The sequence below is a fragment of the Staurois parvus genome, unplaced genomic scaffold (genome assembly GCF_062004578.1).
Source record: "Staurois parvus isolate SC_StPar_1 unplaced genomic scaffold, SC_StPar_1.0 ptg000714l, whole genome shotgun sequence".
NCBI classification, from domain to species: domain Eukaryota; kingdom Metazoa; phylum Chordata; class Amphibia; order Anura; family Ranidae; genus Staurois; species Staurois parvus.
Genome location: NW_028318510.1, coordinates 3,456,439 through 3,478,590, shown reverse-complemented (window position 1 = coordinate 3,478,590; position 22,152 = coordinate 3,456,439). Strand labels below are relative to the sequence as shown.

General features: G+C 40.7%; 1 protein-coding gene across 1 annotated transcript in view; it reads left to right on the top strand.

The window, feature by feature from the left end:
* TRIM23 (tripartite motif containing 23) overlaps nt 1–22,152 on the top strand; it is a 52,432-nt gene that overhangs the window by 8,965 nt on the left and 21,315 nt on the right. The window contains exons 3-5 of the mRNA XM_089653462.1: nt 454–575; nt 16,739–17,017; nt 18,519–18,701. Of these exons, the coding sequence (XP_089509588.1) occupies nt 454–575; nt 16,739–17,017; nt 18,519–18,701 (584 nt within the window). The remainder of the gene's footprint in view (nt 1–453; nt 576–16,738; nt 17,018–18,518; nt 18,702–22,152) is intronic.

Genomic DNA, 22,152 nt, shown 5'->3' with positions numbered 1-22,152 from the left:
CCCCCCATGACTCTTTACTGTTATCCTATGTGAATGACAACATGTAACAAATATGAAGTAGCTGTTATCCTGATTTGCCTGCAGAAATGGAAATACAAGTTAAGCTCTCTTTACTATATCCAAAACAGAAAAATAACAAGTTTTGCCTGGACTTTTCATATCCAGTATTTAGGGCTGGTTATTTAGGGGCAATACATTTGTTGTTTAATGTTTGTGTATATGTGTGTGTGTGTGTGTGTATATATATATATATATATATATATATATATGTATATATATGTATGTGTATATATATGTATGTGTATATATATGTATGTGTATATATATGTATGTGTATATATATGTATGTGTGTATATATGTATGTATATATATATATATATATATATATATATATATATATATATATATATATATATATATTTTTTAATATTAAAATCTTGTTTTATCAACAGGAGACTCTGGAGTATGGGGTCTAAAGAAAAATTTTGCTTTATTGGAACTTCTTGAGCGGCTACAGAATGGGGCTAGCGGTCAGTGCAGTTCTTCAGAGGAGTCTATAGGAGGATCTGGAGAGGTATGTTCCTGTCAAGTGTGTGCTTCTTCCTTTTTTCTTTTTTTTTTCTTTTTTTTTTTTCTTTTTGTTTTTTTTGTTTGCTATGTTTTGGCTCAGAAAAGGAAACAAAAAAAAAACGGTTTGTACCTGTAGCAGCCTCTGATATCTCATTTGGAGATGGATAAATATGATCCATTACTTTATTATTTCATTATTAATGTAATTTTATATTTTCATATAAATATAATGGTAGCATTATATATTTTATATTTGCTTTTCTTGTTAATTCTGTACTGCATTTGATCTTTTCCCACATTGACTTACTATGCCTTGTTCTGCCCTGTGTCTCTGCGTGGAAGCGACATTTTGGTAGAATGTCTTCCTCATGTCATAAGCGCCAGTAATGAGAACAGTAAGCAGCACAGTAGTGACATCACCATCAGCAATGCCTTAGATCTCACACTGTAGATATATAGCTATGAGGCTGTAGGCACAGGTGTTCCTATGTACCCTCACATACCAGGAAATGCACTGCTATTTTCTTGGGGAATTCAAGACATAAGATACACATTTTTAGTGTTCTGCTTGGGCACAATAACCATTCTAAAGTTTTCTTATAACAAAGCAAATATTCGCTTCAGAGGTAACTTGATCTAAAAAAAAATAAACCCCCAAAAAACGTAAGTCTGTTTATATCTGACCGCCCATAGAGCCTTTATGGGGGTGCCCATGTCTACCGGACACAAACTGAATGGGCATGGATGTTAAAAAGAAAAAACTGACATCCATCCCATTCAGCTTGATTCAGCAAGGATTCCACTCGCGGATCCCTTGCTGACTGGAGCGGAGGGTGAAAGAGCCCTTAGTGTTGACAGGGATGTTGGGTTGCTGTTAATATTCTTTATCGGAATCAGAAACTGATCAATATCCGTTTGTCATCATTGGCATACTACTCAGTCATAGTGACATGACACAGTGATCACTTTTCTTGCATTTAGTTATCACGTGACCGCTTCTTTTGTTAGTGTTAATCTTTCAGATTTAGTCATAAACAGATGTGACCCGATATGACAAAAATCCAGCTGTCTTATGGTTTCATCAGGTAGTCGTATCTTCTGATTGGAATCACTGCTGATTGTGGAGAACATGTACAAGCTGCGTGTGTGAAAAATAATTTCCTTTGTCCTTCTAGTGTTTTTTAGCTGGAGCCTTGTTTTTTTTTTTTTTTTTTTATCCCCTTACGTTGTCATTTTGTTTTTGTACAAAAAAAGTGCCACAATTGTACTATAAAAAAAAAAAATGCATACAAGAAGGAAATGACAGTACAGAGAGAGTGCATACCATAATCCAAATAACTGGGCATGGTCAGTCTGCACCAGGTTCCGCTAAAGGTGGATCTAGTCTCCAGGAACCCCATATTCTGTCGAAGTGTCTTGGCATTACCTCTAATGCCAGCCATACATGGTTCGAAAATTGGCCGATTTTTCGTCAGAAAGAATAATCGGCCAATTTTCGCACGGTTAGTGGGTTAATGACACCGGACGATTTTTGCGGTTCCTCTTTTCGGTGATTGGGCATGTTGGTAAATTCGTGAAAAACGACCGATTTTCGAGTCAATGATGGTCAAATCGTACGATCGCTTTTCCGAAAAGAATATGTGCTTGAGCCGTGACCTGGAAGGAAGTTTCGCCTGTACGAAATATCTGTTCCGGAACAAAGGTCAAAGCTGTTTAATGTCAACAAAACATTAGTAGATGGCTTCCTGTGTGTGAATAAATGTATAGCACATGCATTTGCTATGGCAGGCAAATCTGCTAAACTGTCTGAAGAATACCCCCCAAAGTCACATAAATTTATGTTCATTCTCACCGACCATGCAATGATGTGATAAAAGGCTCTATGCATTGACCCCCCAAAATGGCCAGCCACATGCAAAAATTTAGAAACCGTTATAGGGATGTAGTAAAAGATGCGGTGCAGATTTACAGCGGTTTCTGTGCAATGTCCACACCGTATCCAAATTGCACCTAATTAATGCAAACCACTGTGGGGAGGTGTGTCAAGTTAAGAACAACCCAAAATTGGTTCATTGATGTGCAATGTGTATGATCGGCTAACATGTATGAAACGCATGACATTTGCAGAACTTTACACACCACTTTGTTGTGAACCTAATATTTTTATATGCAGAATTGCCTGAGATGTGGCACCATGCTTTAATATTAACCACTTCCCGCATACCCTATAGTAGAAGTCCTAAAACAGCATTGTATAGGTGCGCAAAATGAGATATATAATTTTTTTTCTTATTTCCAGGTAGGGTGCACACACAAGGCGTCTGCACACCCTACCTGTTCAGCAGTCAGTCACCAGGTCGTGCACAGTGATTACTCAATGGCGCACGCTGCTTGGCAAGCATCTCCAATGGAGGGGAGAACTGGAAACCATAAAGATCTCTCCTATGTCAGCTCCTGCACACTGCTTTGCATGGCTCTGCATAGCAGTGTGCTTACAGTGAAGCACCAACAGAGCCAGTGTAAAACACACCCCACACAGTTAATCCTTTTGAGCACCTCTCATGTTTACCTTCCTGCTCAGTGCTGTTAGCACAGTGACACCACCCCAGTGTCAGAATGTCCACTGCAGTCTCGCTATAAGTCATTGATGACCGCCATTACTACTAAAACTTGGAAAACCCCAAAAATTAGTCTATATACCACCACTTGTAACTACTCTAACTTTCCTGTAAAACAATGAATGTCCTCTTTTATGTGGGCCTAGCTCAAAAACATGAACACACAAGTGACCCAAAAAAAAATAGAAAAGAAAGCTGTGTCCATTTCAAAAAAGAACGTAAACATCATTTGGATGCAGGGTTGCATGACTGTGCAATTGTCAGTTAAAGTATCACTGTGCCAGAAGGCAAAAAATGTACTGGTCAGGATGGGCAAAACTCCTCTGGAGGGCTGTTTAGCTCAGGGGTGTCAAACTGGCGGCCTTCCAGCTGTTGCAGAACTCCAAGTCCCATCATGCCTCTGCCTTTGGGAGTCATGCTTGTAACGATCAGCCTTGCAATGCCTCTTGTGACTTTAAGGGCCACCAGTTTGACACCCTTGGTTTACATTATCCATATATTCACTCCCAAAATAGTGAAATGTAAAAACAAACCCAAAAATATTCGCATATAAAAAAATAGATTTTTTAAGCAACACTGCTTTATTGAAATATCAAAAATAGAATAATTTTTAAGAATTTTTTTTTATCAAAAATATGAAATGTTTGTAGAAATATTAAAATATTTTGTTTTTGTGTGATAAAATATAACCGTATACAAACTGTACATTGTTTATACAATATTAGACAAATATTCAGACAAATGTTACATAGAGATGATGTGGCTGAAAGTTTTGCACATTTTTGGATATTCCACTCGTGCCATATATATTTGACAGTCCGATAAAGTAGACTGATGTTATTTTAAAGAAAAGGCGAAATATCACTCGCCATATGGTGTATGTATACAGAGCGGAGGATCACTCGCCATACAGTATGTATACAGAGCGGAGGATCACTCGCCATACAGTGTATGTATACAGAGCGGAGGATCCCTCGCCATACGGTGTATGTATACAGAGCGGAGGATCCCTCGCCATACGGTGTATGATATACAGAGCGGAGGATCCCTCGCCATACGGTGTATGTATACAGAGCGGAGGATCACTCGCCATACGGTGTATGATATACAGAGCGGAGGATCCCTCGCCATACGGTGTATGATATACAGAGCGGAGGATCCCTCGCCATACGGTGTATGATATACAGAGCGGAGGATCCCTCGCCATACGGTGTATGATATACAGAGCGGAGGATCCCTCGCCATACGGTGTATGATATACAGAGCGGAGGATCCCTCGCCATACGGTGTATGATATACAGAGCGGAGGATCCCTCGCCATACGGTGTATGATATACAGAGCGGAGGATCCCTCGCCATACGGTGTATGATATACAGAGCGGAGGATCCCTCGCCATACGGTGTATGATATACAGAGCGGAGGATCCCTCGCCATACGGTGTATGATATACAGAGCGGAGGATCCCTCGCCATACGGTGTATGATATACAGAGCGGAGGATCCCTCGCCATACGGTGTATGATATACAGAGCGGAGGATCCCTCGCCATACGGTGTATGATATACAGAGCGGAGGATCCCTCGCCATACGGTGTATGATATACAGAGCGGAGGATCCCTCGCCATACGGTGTATGATATACAGAGCGGAGGATCCCTCGCCATACGGTGTATGATATACAGAGCGGAGGATCCCTCGCCTTACGGTGTATGATATACAGAGCGGAGGATCCCTCGCCATACGGTGTATGATATACAGAGCGGAGGATCCCTCGCCATACGGTGTATGATATACAGAGCGGAGGATCCCTCGCCATACGGTGTATGATATACAGAGCGGAGGATCCCTCGCCATACGGTGTATGATATACAGAGCGGAGGATCCCTCGCCATACGGTGTATGATATACAGAGCGGAGGAAAGGAGGAGGATCCCTCGCCATACGGTGTATGATATACAGAGCGGAGGATCCCTCGCCATACGGTGTATGATATACAGAGCGGAGGAAAGGAGGAGGATCCCTCGCCATACGGTGTATGATATACAGAGCGGAGGATCACTCGCCATACGGTGTATGATATACAGAGCGGAGGAAAGGAGGAGGATCACTCGCCATACGGTGTATAATATACAGAGTGGCAGCATAGTTGCAATGTTAGGTTGGAGAACATTGACATGATACAATAATACCTGTGTAGTTACACTCGGTGCACACTGTCCTACATCCTTTGGAACATGAAGTGTGTTTAGGAGTATTGAATGCTCGGACTGTCCTCTACAGGAGAACGTTTTGATTTTACTCTGTAATCTGTTGGATTATGCAAAGTGATAGCCTGACATTGGAGTTGATGCATTTGGTGTCGGATCAGAATGGTGTAAGTTTTAAGCAGGTTCCACATGACTTGGGTGCTTTTGCATTCCTAATCCAGTTTCCAGCAGAAGTCCAGCCTTGGTTACACTTTACATAGTTTAGATTTGGCAAACTTGGCAGAATGAACGATGCAGCTCAGTAAAAGACGTGAGGCCACTGGAACTGCTATATAAAATGTATGTAGGTTCCATAGAGCATAAGGCATAGTTCTCTGGGTGTCAGGTGAGGGCTTCCCGCCTCAGACATGGAACACAATATTCTTTCTCAGCAGCACTCATCCACTCACACAAACAGAAGTATTCTATTCATGAGTACAAAGCTCCATCTGATTGGGTGAGTCGCAGAGGCAGGCTATTGATTAGCCAATCAGAGGAAGCTTTGTACTCATTGATAATGCATCACTTCATATGAGTGGCTGAGTGCTCCTGAGGCAGGCTCTAGTGTTCCTTTTCTGAAATATGAAGGTCTCCGCTTGTAACAGAACACAATGCTGTATGCCGTATGTTGCCTCAATCACATACAGTTTAGACAGCACATTCCGTGGCCTCGCATGTGAGGGAGGGACACCGCTTGTCTGTGGCAGCTTGTTCAAAATGGACACTAAATTTGAAGGAAAGATGGACTTCCCCTTTGCAGGTTACGGGACAATGTATTCTGTTTACTCTTGTTAGGAATGGATCTTGTTAATATCTATGCTGTATAAACATGAATGCTAGTATTAATGACCAGCCATACGATGTCTGCTAAAGGTAGAGATAGGTGTACAATCCGAAATAAAGACATAGTTCTATAAAGAACACAATACACATGTATGTAGCAGCCTCCTGGTCAATACACATTTATGGCCAACTGCTACTAACCTGTGGGGGTTATGTACTAAACATGCAGGCTGGCAAATCTGGGGCATCTAGAATGAGACCAATTATCTTCCATGTTTGATATACAACACATAATTGAACAAGAAGATGATTGGCTAGCATGTAAACCTTCATCAGCTTCTGAATTCACAAAATCTAATACTGTGTGTTTTATTACAATATGTTGTAATTTTAAAAGTGACCATACACTATACAATTTGCTGTTACAATTTTTGTAGAATCTTGTTTCGATCTCAAAACAAAATTTATATCGTACAAGGACTGCACCTATTATTCTAATCACTCTGTATCCAATCAGGCTGCCCTTTGCACTATATATTTTGATACATGATACAATGTGTACAATCACATTGTATAGTGTATGTCGCGTTTTAGAGTTTAAAATCTTTTGCAGCTAACTCAAACATATGCAATCCCAAAATAGGAAATCAATAATTTGAGATATGCAGCTAGCACTGTACAGTAACCCAAGCCCTGTCATTACCCTGTTACCTAGACAGGCTTCAGAGATGGGGGACACATGGGAGATATGTTGCACTATAATAGTGAAATGTCCTCCACCCAAACTGTACTCTCCGCTCCTCGCAAGACCTCCTGCTCTCTAGCTCCCTTGTCTCCTCTTCCCATGCTCATCTCCAGGACTTCTCCAGAGCTTCCTCCATCCTCTGGAACTCTCTACCCCAATTTATCAGACTATCGCCTACTCTGCTCACATTTAGACGGTCTCTGAAAACCTCTCTTCAGGGAAGCCTATCCTGCCCTCAGCTAATAATGGAATCTTCTACTCTTCCTACCAGTCCATCCCCCACAGTTACCTTTTGTACCACTAGCCCCTCCCTCCTAGATTGTAAGCTCCAAGGAGCAGGGCCCTCCTATCCCTCTTGTATTGAACTGTATAGTTGCTTTATTGTCTCCCGTTATATTGTATAGCGTTGAGCAAACTGCTGGCGCTATATAAATCCTGTATAATCATAATATAGCCACCATGATTACAAACACCTCCAGATTTTCATATGCATACAATCCAATGAAAATATATTAATAAATCTGTTTTTGGTTCAGATGCTGCCAATTGTTGGAAGATCATCAACAACAGCGCTGAGCAAACCCTTTGGCGCTATATAAACTCGATGTAATAAAGGCAACTTCCCTTGTACTGCAATGTAACGGGGTGATTTGCTGTCCTAACCTAAAAGACTTTTCCAGGATAGAAAATCACTTCATCACAATATCAACACAGAGTGGTTTATTTGTTAAAGGTGAAGAATGCAAATTCAGGCTTATTGTGGACTTGAAACCAATCCGCTTCTAAACTCCACTAGCGGAATTCAGTTTTGGCAGTCAAACATGGAAGCTGATTGTTTTCACTTCAGACGTGAGTTTGATTTTGCACCGTACAGCTTTAGTAAATACACAACAATGTTGGTGAGGTGTTCTATAACACAAATCCATTATGGAATTTGTGGGCAGCAGAGTCAATTACTAAAACTGGTACACTACTGGTGCAGGTGCTCTTTATAGCCAATCTCCTTTCTAGCTTTGGCATTCAAACCATGAAGATGATTGGTTACTATGCAGAGCACCTACAGATTTTGCAGTTTACATTTTTAGTAAATAAAGATTACAATAGCCAGTAGCATTAATCACCAGTAAATGCAACTTTTGTCTTATATTCTCGGACCTGCACAAAACAGATTTTAACATGAACACATATTGTCCAAAAATGTGTATAGTAAAAAGGTAGAACATAACGATTTTAGAACCCAGAAAACACTTAACAAAAATAACTGACGTGACTAGATTAAATTACTTTACAAAGGGTTTTCAGCACTGTGTTAATCCTGACTTGTAAGGTGGTCAGGGTGTCTCTTATATCTATCTGTATGTTGCATGCCATTAATTCAGCTGTCAGTTTTTTGCTGTGAAACTGAGTCCAGTTGAATCTGGATTTCCTGTTAAAATTTTTCAAAAATCTTTATATGTATGTATGTCAATGATGATTGCATCTGCATGCTCATCAGGGCCTCTTGGGTCATCTATCCCCTTTCGTTTCAGTCTCCTTGCAGACAGATTGTTCTGTATGCTGCTTCTTCATGCGTTCCCCTGTGTTAAAATATTTGGAATTAATCTTTAAAGCAAAAAATTTCAAATTTGGGACCCCACAAATTAGTAAACATAGTGAAATATAGACAATGTTTTGGGTCTCCCCAGTAAAACACTCACAGCACACAGTGAACACTTTGATCGCCCCTCCATTTACCCTCTTCCTGCCCAGTGCCATTAGCACAGTGTCAGTGCGTTTTTTTGTTTTTGTTTTTTATCGCTATATTGATGACACTGGGGATGTCAGTGACGCCAATTCATCACAGGGTCAGAATATCCGCTGCAGCTTTAATAAGTCGCTGAACGCCGCCATTACTAGTATAAAAAAAGTCTATACCACCATTTTTGTAAGCGTTCTAATCTTACATACATGGAATAGACACACAACAACTAGATGCATGGACAACGCACATATACAACACACAGCACATATGTCTCATTAAATGCATCAGAAAAGCAGCACATAACAGATTCATGCTGAGACATATAGTACATGCGGCATGAATAAAGCACATTGCAAACATTATGTAACATATAAAACAAAAGAAATATATATGGTATTCCATTGAAGAATAAACTCACTTTTTTTCTGATCATTTTTCTTGAGTTGATCAACCTCCCTTAACTTGAGATCAGACCATCTTTTTCTCGGTTGATCCTTTGTTCGTTGAACTCCGTGTTTCCTCTAAAGGACATTGAGGATTTTTCCCATAATTGCATCCTTCCTTTGATTTGTATTATTGTATACTTGGAGTTTACAATCATAATCCTTCCGGAGCAGGATTCTCACCATCTCAACCATATCTTCTAATGACATGTTGCTGGCCTTTTTCTTCTTTTTGGATCTGCCACTCTCCAGCTGCTGCACTGAGCCAACATGATCGCTCTCACTGCCTGTGCTGTCTTCTTGCTCCTCCATCTTGTCCCCACAAAGGGCGCCAGAAAGAAGAGGCGGAGCTTAGAGTGTACAAAGGCGCCAGCTAAGCGCGTCGTTTCTTCGGCGGGAACTTTTCATAAGAAAGAACGCTACTTCAGAGAGACGATATTTGAGAGAATGAAATTTCGGCGATAATTGAACGAATGAACAAAATTTGTTCGGAAAAAACTGACAAAACCAACAATATTGCCTGTCGGCATTTAATACAGGTAGTTCATGTCTTCAAATTTTTGTGCTTATACTACATTTTGTACGAAGGCCTTCCCTTCCCATGTACATTATGCTGTCTACCATTGCTAGTATTCCCATCAACAGCATAATGTGTTAACTTTTTTGCATTTTATTCTAAATATACTTTGTGTGCATTTTATAAATGTGCTTTCTGTTTATTTTCAGCTATGGCCTAGAATGTACCTCTCCTGCATTTTTGCCCCAATTTTATTGACCTGTTCCTTGATATGCCATGCCTATGGAAGGTTAAATCCAAAGAATATTCATATCACTTGATGCGTGATGAGGCATTAAAAAAATTGGTACAATTATGTACTACAGTTTGCCTACTGGCTGATGAGGTGTATGTAAAGCACAAGATTTGCACTATATTTGCAATGTATAAACATATGTACCCAGAAAATGAACAATTAAAGTACTGCCAACAAATCTCACAACTATATTTAATAGTTATACACACATACACATTGTACGCATGCACAGCATCATCAGTTCAGATGTTGTATATATATTTACACCACATTATCCTGCCATGACCCTGCACCATTCCCCACAAAATAATGCATATAATTCACACGGTTTTGACGTGCTGTCATTGTGGGCAAAGCAGGTCATGCACGAGCCAAATTTTCTAGGCCACCATTCTTTCTCCATTCTCCAAGCAGAAGTTCACCACTTAAGAGATCTTCTCTATCCAGTGATACTGGTGACATATAGGCCATGGTAGTACACCTCAAACAATTATGAAGCAAGCAGCAGCTATCCACAATTACATCCATTGTATCTATGTCCACATTGATGGGAGTGTGGAAAATGCAGAACCGACTTGCCATTATACCAAATGCATTTTCAACCACGCGCCTTGCTCGTGACAGCTGGTAGTTGAAACCAGGGTGGATTTGATTTAAATCACGATTTAAATCACTAGTCAGTAAGGCTTGATTTAAATCCTAGTTTTCTACATAAAGACTAATTCTTGCTGGTATAACATTAATATGCAAGTAGATTTTTAGAATAACAACTTTTCATGTTAGTCTTTTTAGCCCCAGTTTAATAGGTTAATCATTCATATTTGGACAACTTTTCTGTTGTACTTAGGAAGGAGAAAAATAATCATTACCTTAATAATAATTTAAATAGATTTATTCAACTGAAACAACAACATTCCAGCATATGTTATTTGCTTAAACAAACATCCATGTTTAACTAATTTGGCTAAACAAAATATATATATTTTAAGAAACTTGGACTGTCAGCCCCTTCCTCCTCACACTTTTTTCTTGTGCAGATCTATTCCACTCCAAACAATCAGAAAAATATTGTTTCTATTCTATTCACTGAACTTCTTGAAACTTGGCACTGAAGGGGTTGATTCTGTATTCATAGGTTTGTAAAAGTTAGGATTAAGGTCTTTTTCTTAACTCTGTTCATGTTCTAACATTTTTGCTGTGAAGAAGAGGCATGGGATCTCCGCTGAGTCAAATTCAGTTTTGAGAACTGCAAAAGTAAACCAAGCATCTGTGATAATATCTTGTAGGCAGAGAAACTGCCCAATCTTACAAAAACCTCTGGAAGAGCATGACATTGTGAATGGATTCATGGAATTTATTTACCAAACAAATTAAACATATACAGTCAGGTCCATAAATATTGGGACATCAACACAATTCTAACATTTTTGGCTCTATACACCACCACAATGGATTTGAAATGAAACGAACAAGATGTGCTTTAACTGCAGACTGTCAGCTTTAATTTGAGGGTATTTACATCCAAATCAGGTGAACGGTGTAGGAATTACAACAGTTTGCATATGTGCCTCCCACTTCTTAAGGGACCAAAAGTAATGGGACAATTGGCTTCTCAGCTGTTCCATGGCCAGGTGTGTGTTATTCCTTCATTATCCCAATTACAATGAGCAGATAAAAGGTCCAGAGTTCATTTCAAGTGTGCTATTTGCATTTGGAATCTGTTGCTGTCAACTCTGAAGATGAGATCCAAAGAGCTGTCACTATCAGTGAAGCAAGCCATCATTAGGCTGAAAAAACAAATCAAACCCATCAGAGAGATAGCAAAAACATTAGGCGTGGCCAAAACAACTGTTGGGAACATTCGTAAAAAGAAGGAACGCACCAGTGAGCTCAGCAACACCAAAATACCCGGAAGACCACGGAAAACAACTGTGGTGGATGACCGAAGAATTCTTTCCCTGGTAAAGAAAACACCCTTCACAACAGTTGGCCAGATCAAGAACACTCTCCAGGAGGTAGGTGTATGTGTGTCAAAGTCAACAATCAAGAGAAGACTTCACCAGAGTGAATACAGAGGGTTCACCACAAGATGGAAACCATTGGTGAGCCTCAAAAACAGGAAGGCCAGATTAGAGTTTGCCAGACGACATCTAAAACAGCCTTCACAGTTCTGGAACAGCATCCTATGGACAGATGAGACCAAGATCAACTTGTACCAGAGTGATGGGAAGAGAAGAGTATGGAGAAGGAAAGGAACTGCTCATGATCCTAAGCATACCACCTCATCAGTGAAGCATGGTGGTGGTAGTGTCATGGCGTGGGCATGTATGGCTGCCAATGGAACTGGTTCTCTTGTATTTATTGATGATGTGACTGCTGACAAAAGCAGCAGGATGAATTCTGAAGTGTTTCAGGCAATATTATCTGCTCCTATTCAGCCAAATGCTTCACAACTCATTGGACGCCGCTTCACAGTGCAGATGGACAATGACCCAAAGCAGACTGCAAAAGCAACCAAAGAGTTTTTTAAGGGAAAGAAGTGGAATGTTATGCAATGGCCAAGTCAATCACCTGACCTGAATCCGATTGAGCATGCATTTCACTTGCTGAAGACAAAACTGAAGGGAAAATGCCCCAAGAACAAGCAGGAACTGAAGACAGTTGCAGTAGAGGCCTGGCAGAGCATCCCCAGGGATGAAACCCAGCGTCTGGTGATGTCTATGCGTTCCAGACTTCAGGCTGTAATTGACTGCAAAGGATTTGCAACCAAGTATTAAAAAGTGAAAGTTTGATTTATGATTATTATTCTGTCCCATTACTTTTGGTCCATTAAGAAGTGGGAGGCACATATGCAAACTGTTGTAATTCCTACACCGTTCACCTGATTTGGATGTAAATGCCCTCAAATTAAAGCTGACAGTCTGCAGTTAAAGCACATCTTGTTTGTTTCATTTCAAATCCATTGTGGTGGTGTAAAGAGCCAAAAATGTTAGGATTGTGTTGATGTCCCAATATTTAAGGACCTGACTGTACAGCCTTATTCTACATAATTAAAAAAACGAATCTTTATTTCATGATGGAATAACCTTTTGGATGGTAATATAATTTCCTCAAAAAGCATTTTTATTTATCCTATTTAAACCAAAAAAATCCTTTTTTTTTTTTTTTTTTTTTTTTTATCGATTTTTAACCACCCTGGTTGAAACCATTCCCATGGAGAAATATTGACTCATGAACAAAAGGTGTTCAACATATGATCATGCAAAGAAAACGCGTCATCTCCAACAAAGACAAAATTCAGTCCTTCAACTATCTCAGCTAATGTGGGAAGATTTAGAAGTCCACCCTTCATTCTTTGTAGGAATTCAGTATGCTCCATAACACCCCCATCAGAATTCTGGCCATTTTTACCAAGATCAAGGTAGAGGAATTCTTATTTTGCATTTACAATGACCAACGGGATGATTCTGAAGAAGCCTTTTGTAATTGTAGTAATATGATCCTGAATGTGCAGGTGGTGGGATGTGCACATGTTTTCCATCTATGGCACCACCACAGCTCGGAAAGTTCCAAAGGTCTTGAAATTCTTTGGCAGTCTGCAGCCATTCTTGAGAGCTACTTGGAAACTGTAAAAGATAAAGATAATGTTTTAATGTGTTTCTTGAACATTAAACATATTTTCACTGCTGTTTTGGTATAGGAAAGTGAAGGTACACAGGAAAGAACAAGCCCAGCATTGAGCATAAACAGAGGGAAAAAGAGAAAATCTACCGAGTATGACACAGTAACATTTTTGAGACAAGCATCTGCTGCTCTGGCTCAAAAGGAGGATGAATGCGACATTTTTGCAAAACTTATTGCACACAAGCTGCGTAACATGACCCAACAGCAACAGAAAATTATTGATCCACTCATCTACAATCTTTTAATCATAGGTCAAAGGGAACAAGCAACCTATAATACAGAAATTGTGGGATATACCGCACTCAGTTCTAGCCAGACACTAATGTCTGCACAGAACAGTGTTCCTAATATGCCCCATCCATCGTAGGGTATTCCAATATCAGTGTATGCCCCCTCTTTTCCACAATGGGCCCACCCATTCTCTGACTAGGGATCCACAATCCCAGATTACTACCCCACCAATCTAATCCAAATGCAAGCTGGCAAATGCATGACCAAATGTAGAGTTCCTGGTCTCACGATGTGCAGTACACAAACCCTTTGAGACATTTGTTCTTTGGATATATGGTTATATTATTGTGCACTGTTCAGACTTTTTCAATTTATTATTTTTTGTTTGTATTTCAATTAATAAACTTATAAATTGTTAAATTTTGCATTGATTCTTTTTTTTTTTTTTGCTAATTTTTAAATAATTCTTAATCTTAATCCCTTACCCTCCAGAGGATTTACCCCCCCCCTCTTCCTGACCTGGCCATTTTTTGCGTTACGGCACTGTGGTACTTTGGTAATTTTGCGTTCATTTAACACTGCACATTGTAGGCCTTGTGACAGGAATAGAGCTTTCTTTATGTGGTATTTGTTCATTGGTGCTGTATTTATTTATTTATTTTTTTGGAGGGGGTTGGGTTCTAAAAATTTAAGTACACCGACAATTTGGATACAAAAAACAGATATCTTGCTATTACACATGTCCAGTAAAACCAAAAAGATTTATTATAGTAAATGGTAAATTTTATTTGTTTTCTGTTGCCAAATGGTATTACATAGAATGGCTATTTTTAAAATTGGAATGCCATCAATCAGTGACTTATAACAGGAGTGCAGGACTGGGGTGGCCATTCTGACACTGGAGGGAACTGGCTTGGTGTCACAAACCTCTCCATTGACACCAATACAGTGTTATAGAGCTAAAAAGAAGCACTGAACTAATGGCAATGGGCAGGAAGGGGTTAACGTGGGGTGATCAAATGGTTAACCGTGTGCTGTTTCACATTCTATGCTGTGTTTTTCACTGTAAGCACACTGGTTTGTATGGCTCGGATAAGTAGAGCCATACAAAGAAGTGTGCAGGAGCTGACTGGAGAGAACTGTATTGTTTACGTACAGTTCTCCTGGCACAATCAGTAATACTCAGTGATCACTGGGTGCCGGCAAGTAATCACCAACTGGGACCCAGTCATTGATATTCGAGGGCGCAAATGGCCTATATTTGGAAATATATGTTCTAATCTTCGGTCATATATATATCTCTATATAATACCTTCAAACGGTCATCTTTCAGCACATTGGATATTGCGGCACATGCTTTTGGGATTATCCTACCCAAGGACTGTGCTGATATACCCGTTGAAAACTTGAGGTCTTCATAGGACCTTCCTGTTGCTAGGTAACGAAGGGTTGCTATGAGCGTTTCCTCAGCACTGATGGATTTGAGCATGAAAGAGTCTGTCTATTTGATGTGTGGTCCAACCATGTTTTTAGGAGGCGCTCAAACGACTGCTGTGACATTCTTAAATAGGTTTTGTAATCATCGGGATTGTTTTCTTTTAAATTGGATAGGTTCATGTGGGAAAACGGAAAACATGGCCCGTTGAAGAAGCCAGTGTTTGGACCATACTCTGCTCTTCCCTTTTGGAGATGTTGCTGGGCATTTTCGTGCAATATCGACAGATTTTTCGTGGGTGCGAAACGATTGCGATGTTCGTTTAGTCAGCCTCTCTGTATAGTGGGGGAGGGTCTTAACGATCAAAAATGACATTTCCTGTTATATGCAATGCATTTTATGACTTGGTCTGCCGATTTTTGCAATCATTGGTGGCATAATCGGTTTACAGAATGAACGATGTTTCATTTTTTGAACGAAAAAATGGCTGATAAACGAACCGTCTATGGCCTGCATAAGTGTGTGTTTAATCTGTAAAGGGGAAGATTCACATCAATCGTTTTAAAGTGGCATCATGATTCTGCTACAGATAGTTGTGTGGATGAAAGCTGGCTCATCCTCTTCAGTGAGGGATGTATGTACAGTAGTAATGAGCAGGTTTTGTATGTTTGTGTATCCAGCAGGAACAAGACGTGTGATAAGGAGAGAGGCCATTACAGCCATTGGTTTGTCTTTTTGTTGCTCCGTTACAATTGTTACCAAATTAGTATTTGAGCCTTTTTGTGAGCAAATCCCAGGTGGAATTAAAGGCAATCATTTTTATTCTTTCCTAAAATGGTTACCTTCAAGGCATGCTGTGAATAACGGTCACAGTTGCTTGTGCTCTCAACTGAGTGGTCAAACCATCAAATGGGTGGTATCATAACTGATCACATGTGCACACCATGGCAACAGCAGATAAAACTGAGGCTAAGATGGCAACTTCTATGGCTCTAAAGGATAGGAGGGATTGGTTCCACTTGAACAAATCTGTCAACAATGAACCTTGCCTAAGGTTAAAGTGGTTCCAAAGCCTCAAGGTTTTTTGCCTTAATGAATTCTATGCCTTAAAGTAAAAAACCTTCAGTTGCAGGGGAGCACCAGGTATGGTCCTCTGCCGCATATCCCCAGCCAAAAACCTAGCATGTCCACTCTCTGACCCTCACTCTCTGATCCTCATTTCCTCTAAGTCTGCAGTTTCTGACAGTCCTCTTAATCATTACATATATTGAACATTTTGTGCATCCATTTGGCCACATTTGTGCCCCCTTTAGATCATACGTTTTCAACCACTGGTCTAGCATCTATTTAAAAACTAAAATTAAAAACCCTGGGCTGTTCTGTCATACTCAGAATTGACTTGGCTTGTTGTGTTTTTTTTTTTTTTGCAGAGTATAGTTCGCTGTGATGAAGATGAAGCCCACGTGGCCTCCGTATACTGCACTGTATGCGCCACTCACCTGTGTGCAGACTGCTCCCTGCACACCCATTCTACAAAGACCCTGGCTAAACACCGGCGTGTTCCCCTAGCCGACAAACCGTACGAGAAAACCTTGTGCTCCCAACATCAAGTCCATGCCATTGAGTTTGTGTGCTTAGAAGATGGCTGCCAGACCAGCCCCCTTATGTGCTGTGTGTGCAAGGAGTATGGGAAACACCAAGGACACAAGGTAATACCGTCACTTCTTCCTAGGGAGAATGCACACTGGGGTTCATTTGCTAAAACCAGAGAGTGCAAAATCCAGTGCGGCTCTGCTTAGAAACCAATCCGCTTCTAACTTCAGCTTGTTCAATTAAGCTTTGACAAAAAAAAAAAATCTAGATGCTGATTGGTTTCTATGTAGAGCTGCGCCACATTTTGCACTCCCCAGTTTTATTAAATCAACCCCATAAAGTAAACTGAAGGGCAAACGTCCAGCCAATGTTGAATTTCATCCCTGTCCAATTCACTGAAAAATTGCCAAGCTGAGTCGAAGTATCTGCTACTTGCGAGAGGAGAGCTAAAGGTAGCCATAGACCTTGATTATTGGCGTGCATGTTGTCGTGAAAATCCATGTAAAAGATGTTGGTAATGTAGTATTCCTAAACCAGCAAGAGGTCTAGAGGTTCCAGGTGCAAGGTCAGGTGAGCAGAGTGCTAGAGCTTAATTAGGCGTTTAGTGGGTTAAAGTGGTTCTAAAGGCTGAAGGTCTTCTACCTTCCTGCATTCTATGCAGGAAGGTAAAAACCATCAGTGTCCCCGCCAAACCCCCTCCCCTTCAAGCCTTTTCTAATACTTATGCGAGTCTGATTTGCGATCCAGAGCTGTGCACAAGAAAATAATCTCTCCCTCCTCATTGTCTGGGGTACAGCAGGGAGGCCATTGGCTCCCGCTGCTGTCAATCACAGCCACTGAGGAGAGAGCAGGATGCACAGAGGAAGCATCAGTATGCACAAGTGCCCTGAGAGCAAGCAGCTTGCTCTGGGGGCACTCTGCAGGGGGGAGGAACCAGGAGCGCCAGTGGGGACCTCAGAGGAGGAGGGTCGGGGCCGCTGTGTGCAAAACAATTACACAGAGCCGGTAAGTAAAACATCTGTTCTGAGATGGATAGAGATATAGATAGATAGATAGATATATAGATATAGATAGAGAGATATATATATATATATATATTATAAAATTTTTTGTATTATTTTTTTTTGGGTGGGGGAGTTAAGTATTGAGGAAGGGTTTAGTAACTCTCCATCAAAAAGGTCCTGATGAGCTTGATCATTAGGCGAAAAGGTAAGGCACAATCTTGTTATAGTCTGGCTGAAAAAAAGACACATCTAGTTCAACCACTAGAACTCGAATAAAGAGGATTCCGTCCAAAGGGGACCCTGACAAGTGGAATTTTTTTTTTCTGTTTGGAAGATTTCCATTTACATCCTTTTGTGGAGAAAGGAAAAGCAGGGAAACCTCGCTGTTGTCTTACCTCAACATCTCCCAACTTTATCCAAAACAAAATAAGTTTCGGTTTGAGTTCCACTTTAAGTGTTAAGAGCTCATATTGGGGGGGAAGGGGAACATGTTTTTCCCCACTTACTTTTGCATTCTTGTGTGTTTTTTCTGCTGTATTGGTTTTCTGATTGAGTCCTGCTTGATGTCTGTTTAGAACATTGCACAACAGATCTTCTCATTAATTCCCTATAGCATGCTGTTCTGGAGTCGGAAGCCAGCCAGATTCGTGCCTCCATCTTGGATATGGCACATTGCATAAGGAGCTTCACTGAAGAGATCTCCGAGTATTCCCGGAAGCTAACGGGCATCGTTCAGCAGATTGAAGGTGGAGAGCAGATTGTGGAAGATGGCATTGGCATGGCACACACTGAACACGTAAATATGAACTGTGTCTCTAAAATTAAATACTACAGGGTCTATATATTATTTGGCTGAATGTCAGGAGCATTCGTGTAAGCGAAACCTAATTTTCGCTTATTTTTCCTTTTTTATAGAGTAGTTCCCATATCATCAGATTCATATAGTGGCAAAAATATGGTATATTTTCTCGTTGCATTTTTTTTTTCCAGAAAACTGTACCGTATTTTGGTGACTGGATGGAGCTGATGACACAGGAATTATTCTGTTAGAGAAATACGCAGTGGGGTTTTTTGTTCAGTTTGCATGAATGTTTGTTTCTGACATTCAGTGCAAGGGGATGTGACCGTTCATTTTAAAGCTGATCTCCACCTGTACTGTTACTTTAAAGTGGTTGTAAATCCTTGCATATACCCTGTGAAGTGACTGGCCTCATGTGATACACAGCCCTCTCTCCTCTGTATAAATTCAGCACTTTGAACAGATGTAGTTTTGTGAATGTTCAGAAAAAAAGTGGCGGAAAACTGAAGTTACACTCCGTACAACCCAGTGAGGAGAGCTCTGACAACTGATTGACAGGAAGAGACCCCCCCCCCCCCTCCACACAGCTGACCGGAACAGAGCTAAGCTTGTCAATCCACTGGGGGTCCCTCCCCGTCACCATTTTTCTCTTGGTGTCAGGAAAACTTGTCAGAAGTAACTCATGCTGATAGCAGAAGGAAGCAGCAGACTGAAGTGCTCCTTAATTGAGACAAGTACAAACTATAGAGGGATAAGCTTTGTTCATATTTTACATTGGAGGTTTACAATCACTTTAACTGGTTCATTTGGGCCAAGCTGATCCAAACACACCACTTTGTACACTAAGAGGTGTGCCATCTCCATACACCGTATGTAGCCTCAACTACATACACTATACAGTGCTATGTTCCTGCAGTGGTATAGGAACTTCCCATCTTGCTCCCAGAAGAAAATCGAGTTGGGCTGAGCGCTGCTCAGCCATTCATAGGTAGCTTTGTATCCTGTGCATGAATCCAAAGCTTCCTCTGACTGGCTGAGACAAGCAGATGACCTCAAAACTTTTTGTTGACAAGTTTGGGATTTGGGGAGATTTTTACCTCCCTTCCTGTTTCTTTGACACTAGGACTAGAAATGGAGGGGGTGGATGTCAGTGGAGACCACAATAAAAACATTTGGACATTCTAGCCCTTAACTGCAATACTAAAATGTTTTTGTATATGTGTTTAGAATGGAGTGGTTTCCCCAGTGAGGGGAAATCATCCCAATAAAGTTAAAGACCGCCATAAAAACCAGGCAGAGAATCTAACTTATCTACCTCATCTAAATCAAAATGTAAAAAGTTTTATCAGAAGTTGAGCTTTAATAGAGGCAGAAACATCCATATCGTAGATGGTTTTAAGGTGGCTACGCGTTTCAATTTAGCATGAATAATGATGCATGGAACTTTTATCCAGCACATTTTATTTTTCACAAGCACATATTTATTTTTTTTAGGCTTCTTTTCCTTTATTTTTACCTGGTGATCCAGCCAGTAACACACTTCTCATCCTAGGGTGACAATGCTTGGTTATTGCACTGGAAATATGTCGGAACAGTGTTGTCACCATAGAATAGGAAGTGTGAAAGGACTACGCTCTGTAAACTGCAGAATATGCCCCATCTATGCAGATAAGGAGAGAGGGGTGTTCTGTAGTTCACAGAAATCCAATGGTGTCCTGTGTACTCTGCAGTGTTATCCCAAGCAGTGTTACCCAGTTCTGCAAACTACAGAACACCCCCCTCTTCTTATTTGCATAACAGAGGGGAAAATGTTCTGTAGTTCAGAGGTGAACTGGGGAAGGCTGGTAACACTGCTTGAGATGACACTGAAAAGTACACTGGACGTCACTGGATTTCTAGCTGGATCAATTGTACACTTATCAATTAGATATGGCAAAACACTTAAGCTGGCCATAGATCCTTCTTTTCTTTTTTCTTTTTTTTTCCTTGTTCAGCTAGTGTAAAGCTGGCAATAGATGGATTTAAATTTTGGCCGGCTCAGCAGGGGCCACACAAATTGTGATCCATGTGTCGCTGCCCCTTTTTCAACAGAAGTTGATCAAGAATTCTGGAAAATTAGACTCTAGGAGCTGTCGGAATACAGGGGTGGAGGGGAGGGGGAGTGTTTTTCTCCATTCACCTCACTTGTGTGACTTGACATTTGTATTCTGACAGTGGGGCTCACCAAGCCTTTCCTACAATCCTGTGGCCTGAGCGGCCACACATGGATTGCAGTCGGTCAGTCCCTGCTTAACTGAACTAAATTTCAATACATCTATGGCCAGCTTTAGGCCTGGTTCACACTAGTGTGATTTCAGATGTGATTTGAGTCACACAGAACCACATGATGGTGGAAATCACATTGTTTTCAATTGTACTGCGTGGTGCAATTTTGAAACCTAATCCTGCACCACTTTGGTGCAATTCTAGTGTGACTTTTGATCCCAAAGAATATGCAAACCACATCCAAAATGCAACTAAGTCGGACTACATAATCGCAATGAAAATCTAATCAAATCACGGCCACAGTAGTGTGAACCTAGCCTTACATTGGCATATCTAAAGCAAGGCATCGATGGTTCCATTTTTTTTCTTTCCAGTACAGATGGAAGGAAAGAAAATTGCTCAATTCCTTTGATCAACACAGTAAGTAGGGGAATCTCTTCTGCAGCGCTATTGTGTTCTGCTGGCAGGGAGCTTTGTAGACCGGCAGAACACAATGATTACTGCTAGCGGCTATACCCACTGGCAGTAATCGCATGTAAAAAATCTGACAGGCTGGTTGTACCCAAGTCATTCGATGATCTTTTAGGTCCTCAAATGCCAATGGCTACTGTGATAGCTGATCACATATGCTGAAGCATGGCAACTAAAGATCTAAAAAGAAGTTTATAATATAGAGCCTTCTTCAACTGTAAAGAAAAACTAAACCCTCCTATTTCTTTAAAGAAACACAGACAAAGCTTGTTTTCAGCTAAAGCCTGCTGTCAGTTGACGTCACAGAGCTGGTCCATGCTGGGGAAAGATCGCAACCATGTGGGTGGGATCCACCCAGGAGCCTGGACCGGCACTTGGCTCAGTCTCTCGGTGATCTGCTAAGAGTCTGAGCCAGCTGCTTCCGCCCATCCACCGATTGCAGGCAATCACCATGCTCTGCTCAGAGTGCCAGCGAGAACTGAACAATCAGCAATGTCTGATTGCTCAGTTCTCACCCTTCGAGCCGGTGGGGGACCTAGGTAAGTATAATTTAAAAAAAAAAAGATAAATCTTCTCTTTTTAAAGATGGCAAAAGCAATTAATTTCATACACTACAGCACTAAATTGCTCCTTTCCCAGATGTAGGGGTTGATTTTCTGAAACTAGAGAGTGCAAAATCTGGTGCAGCTGTGCATGGTAGCCAAACAGCTTC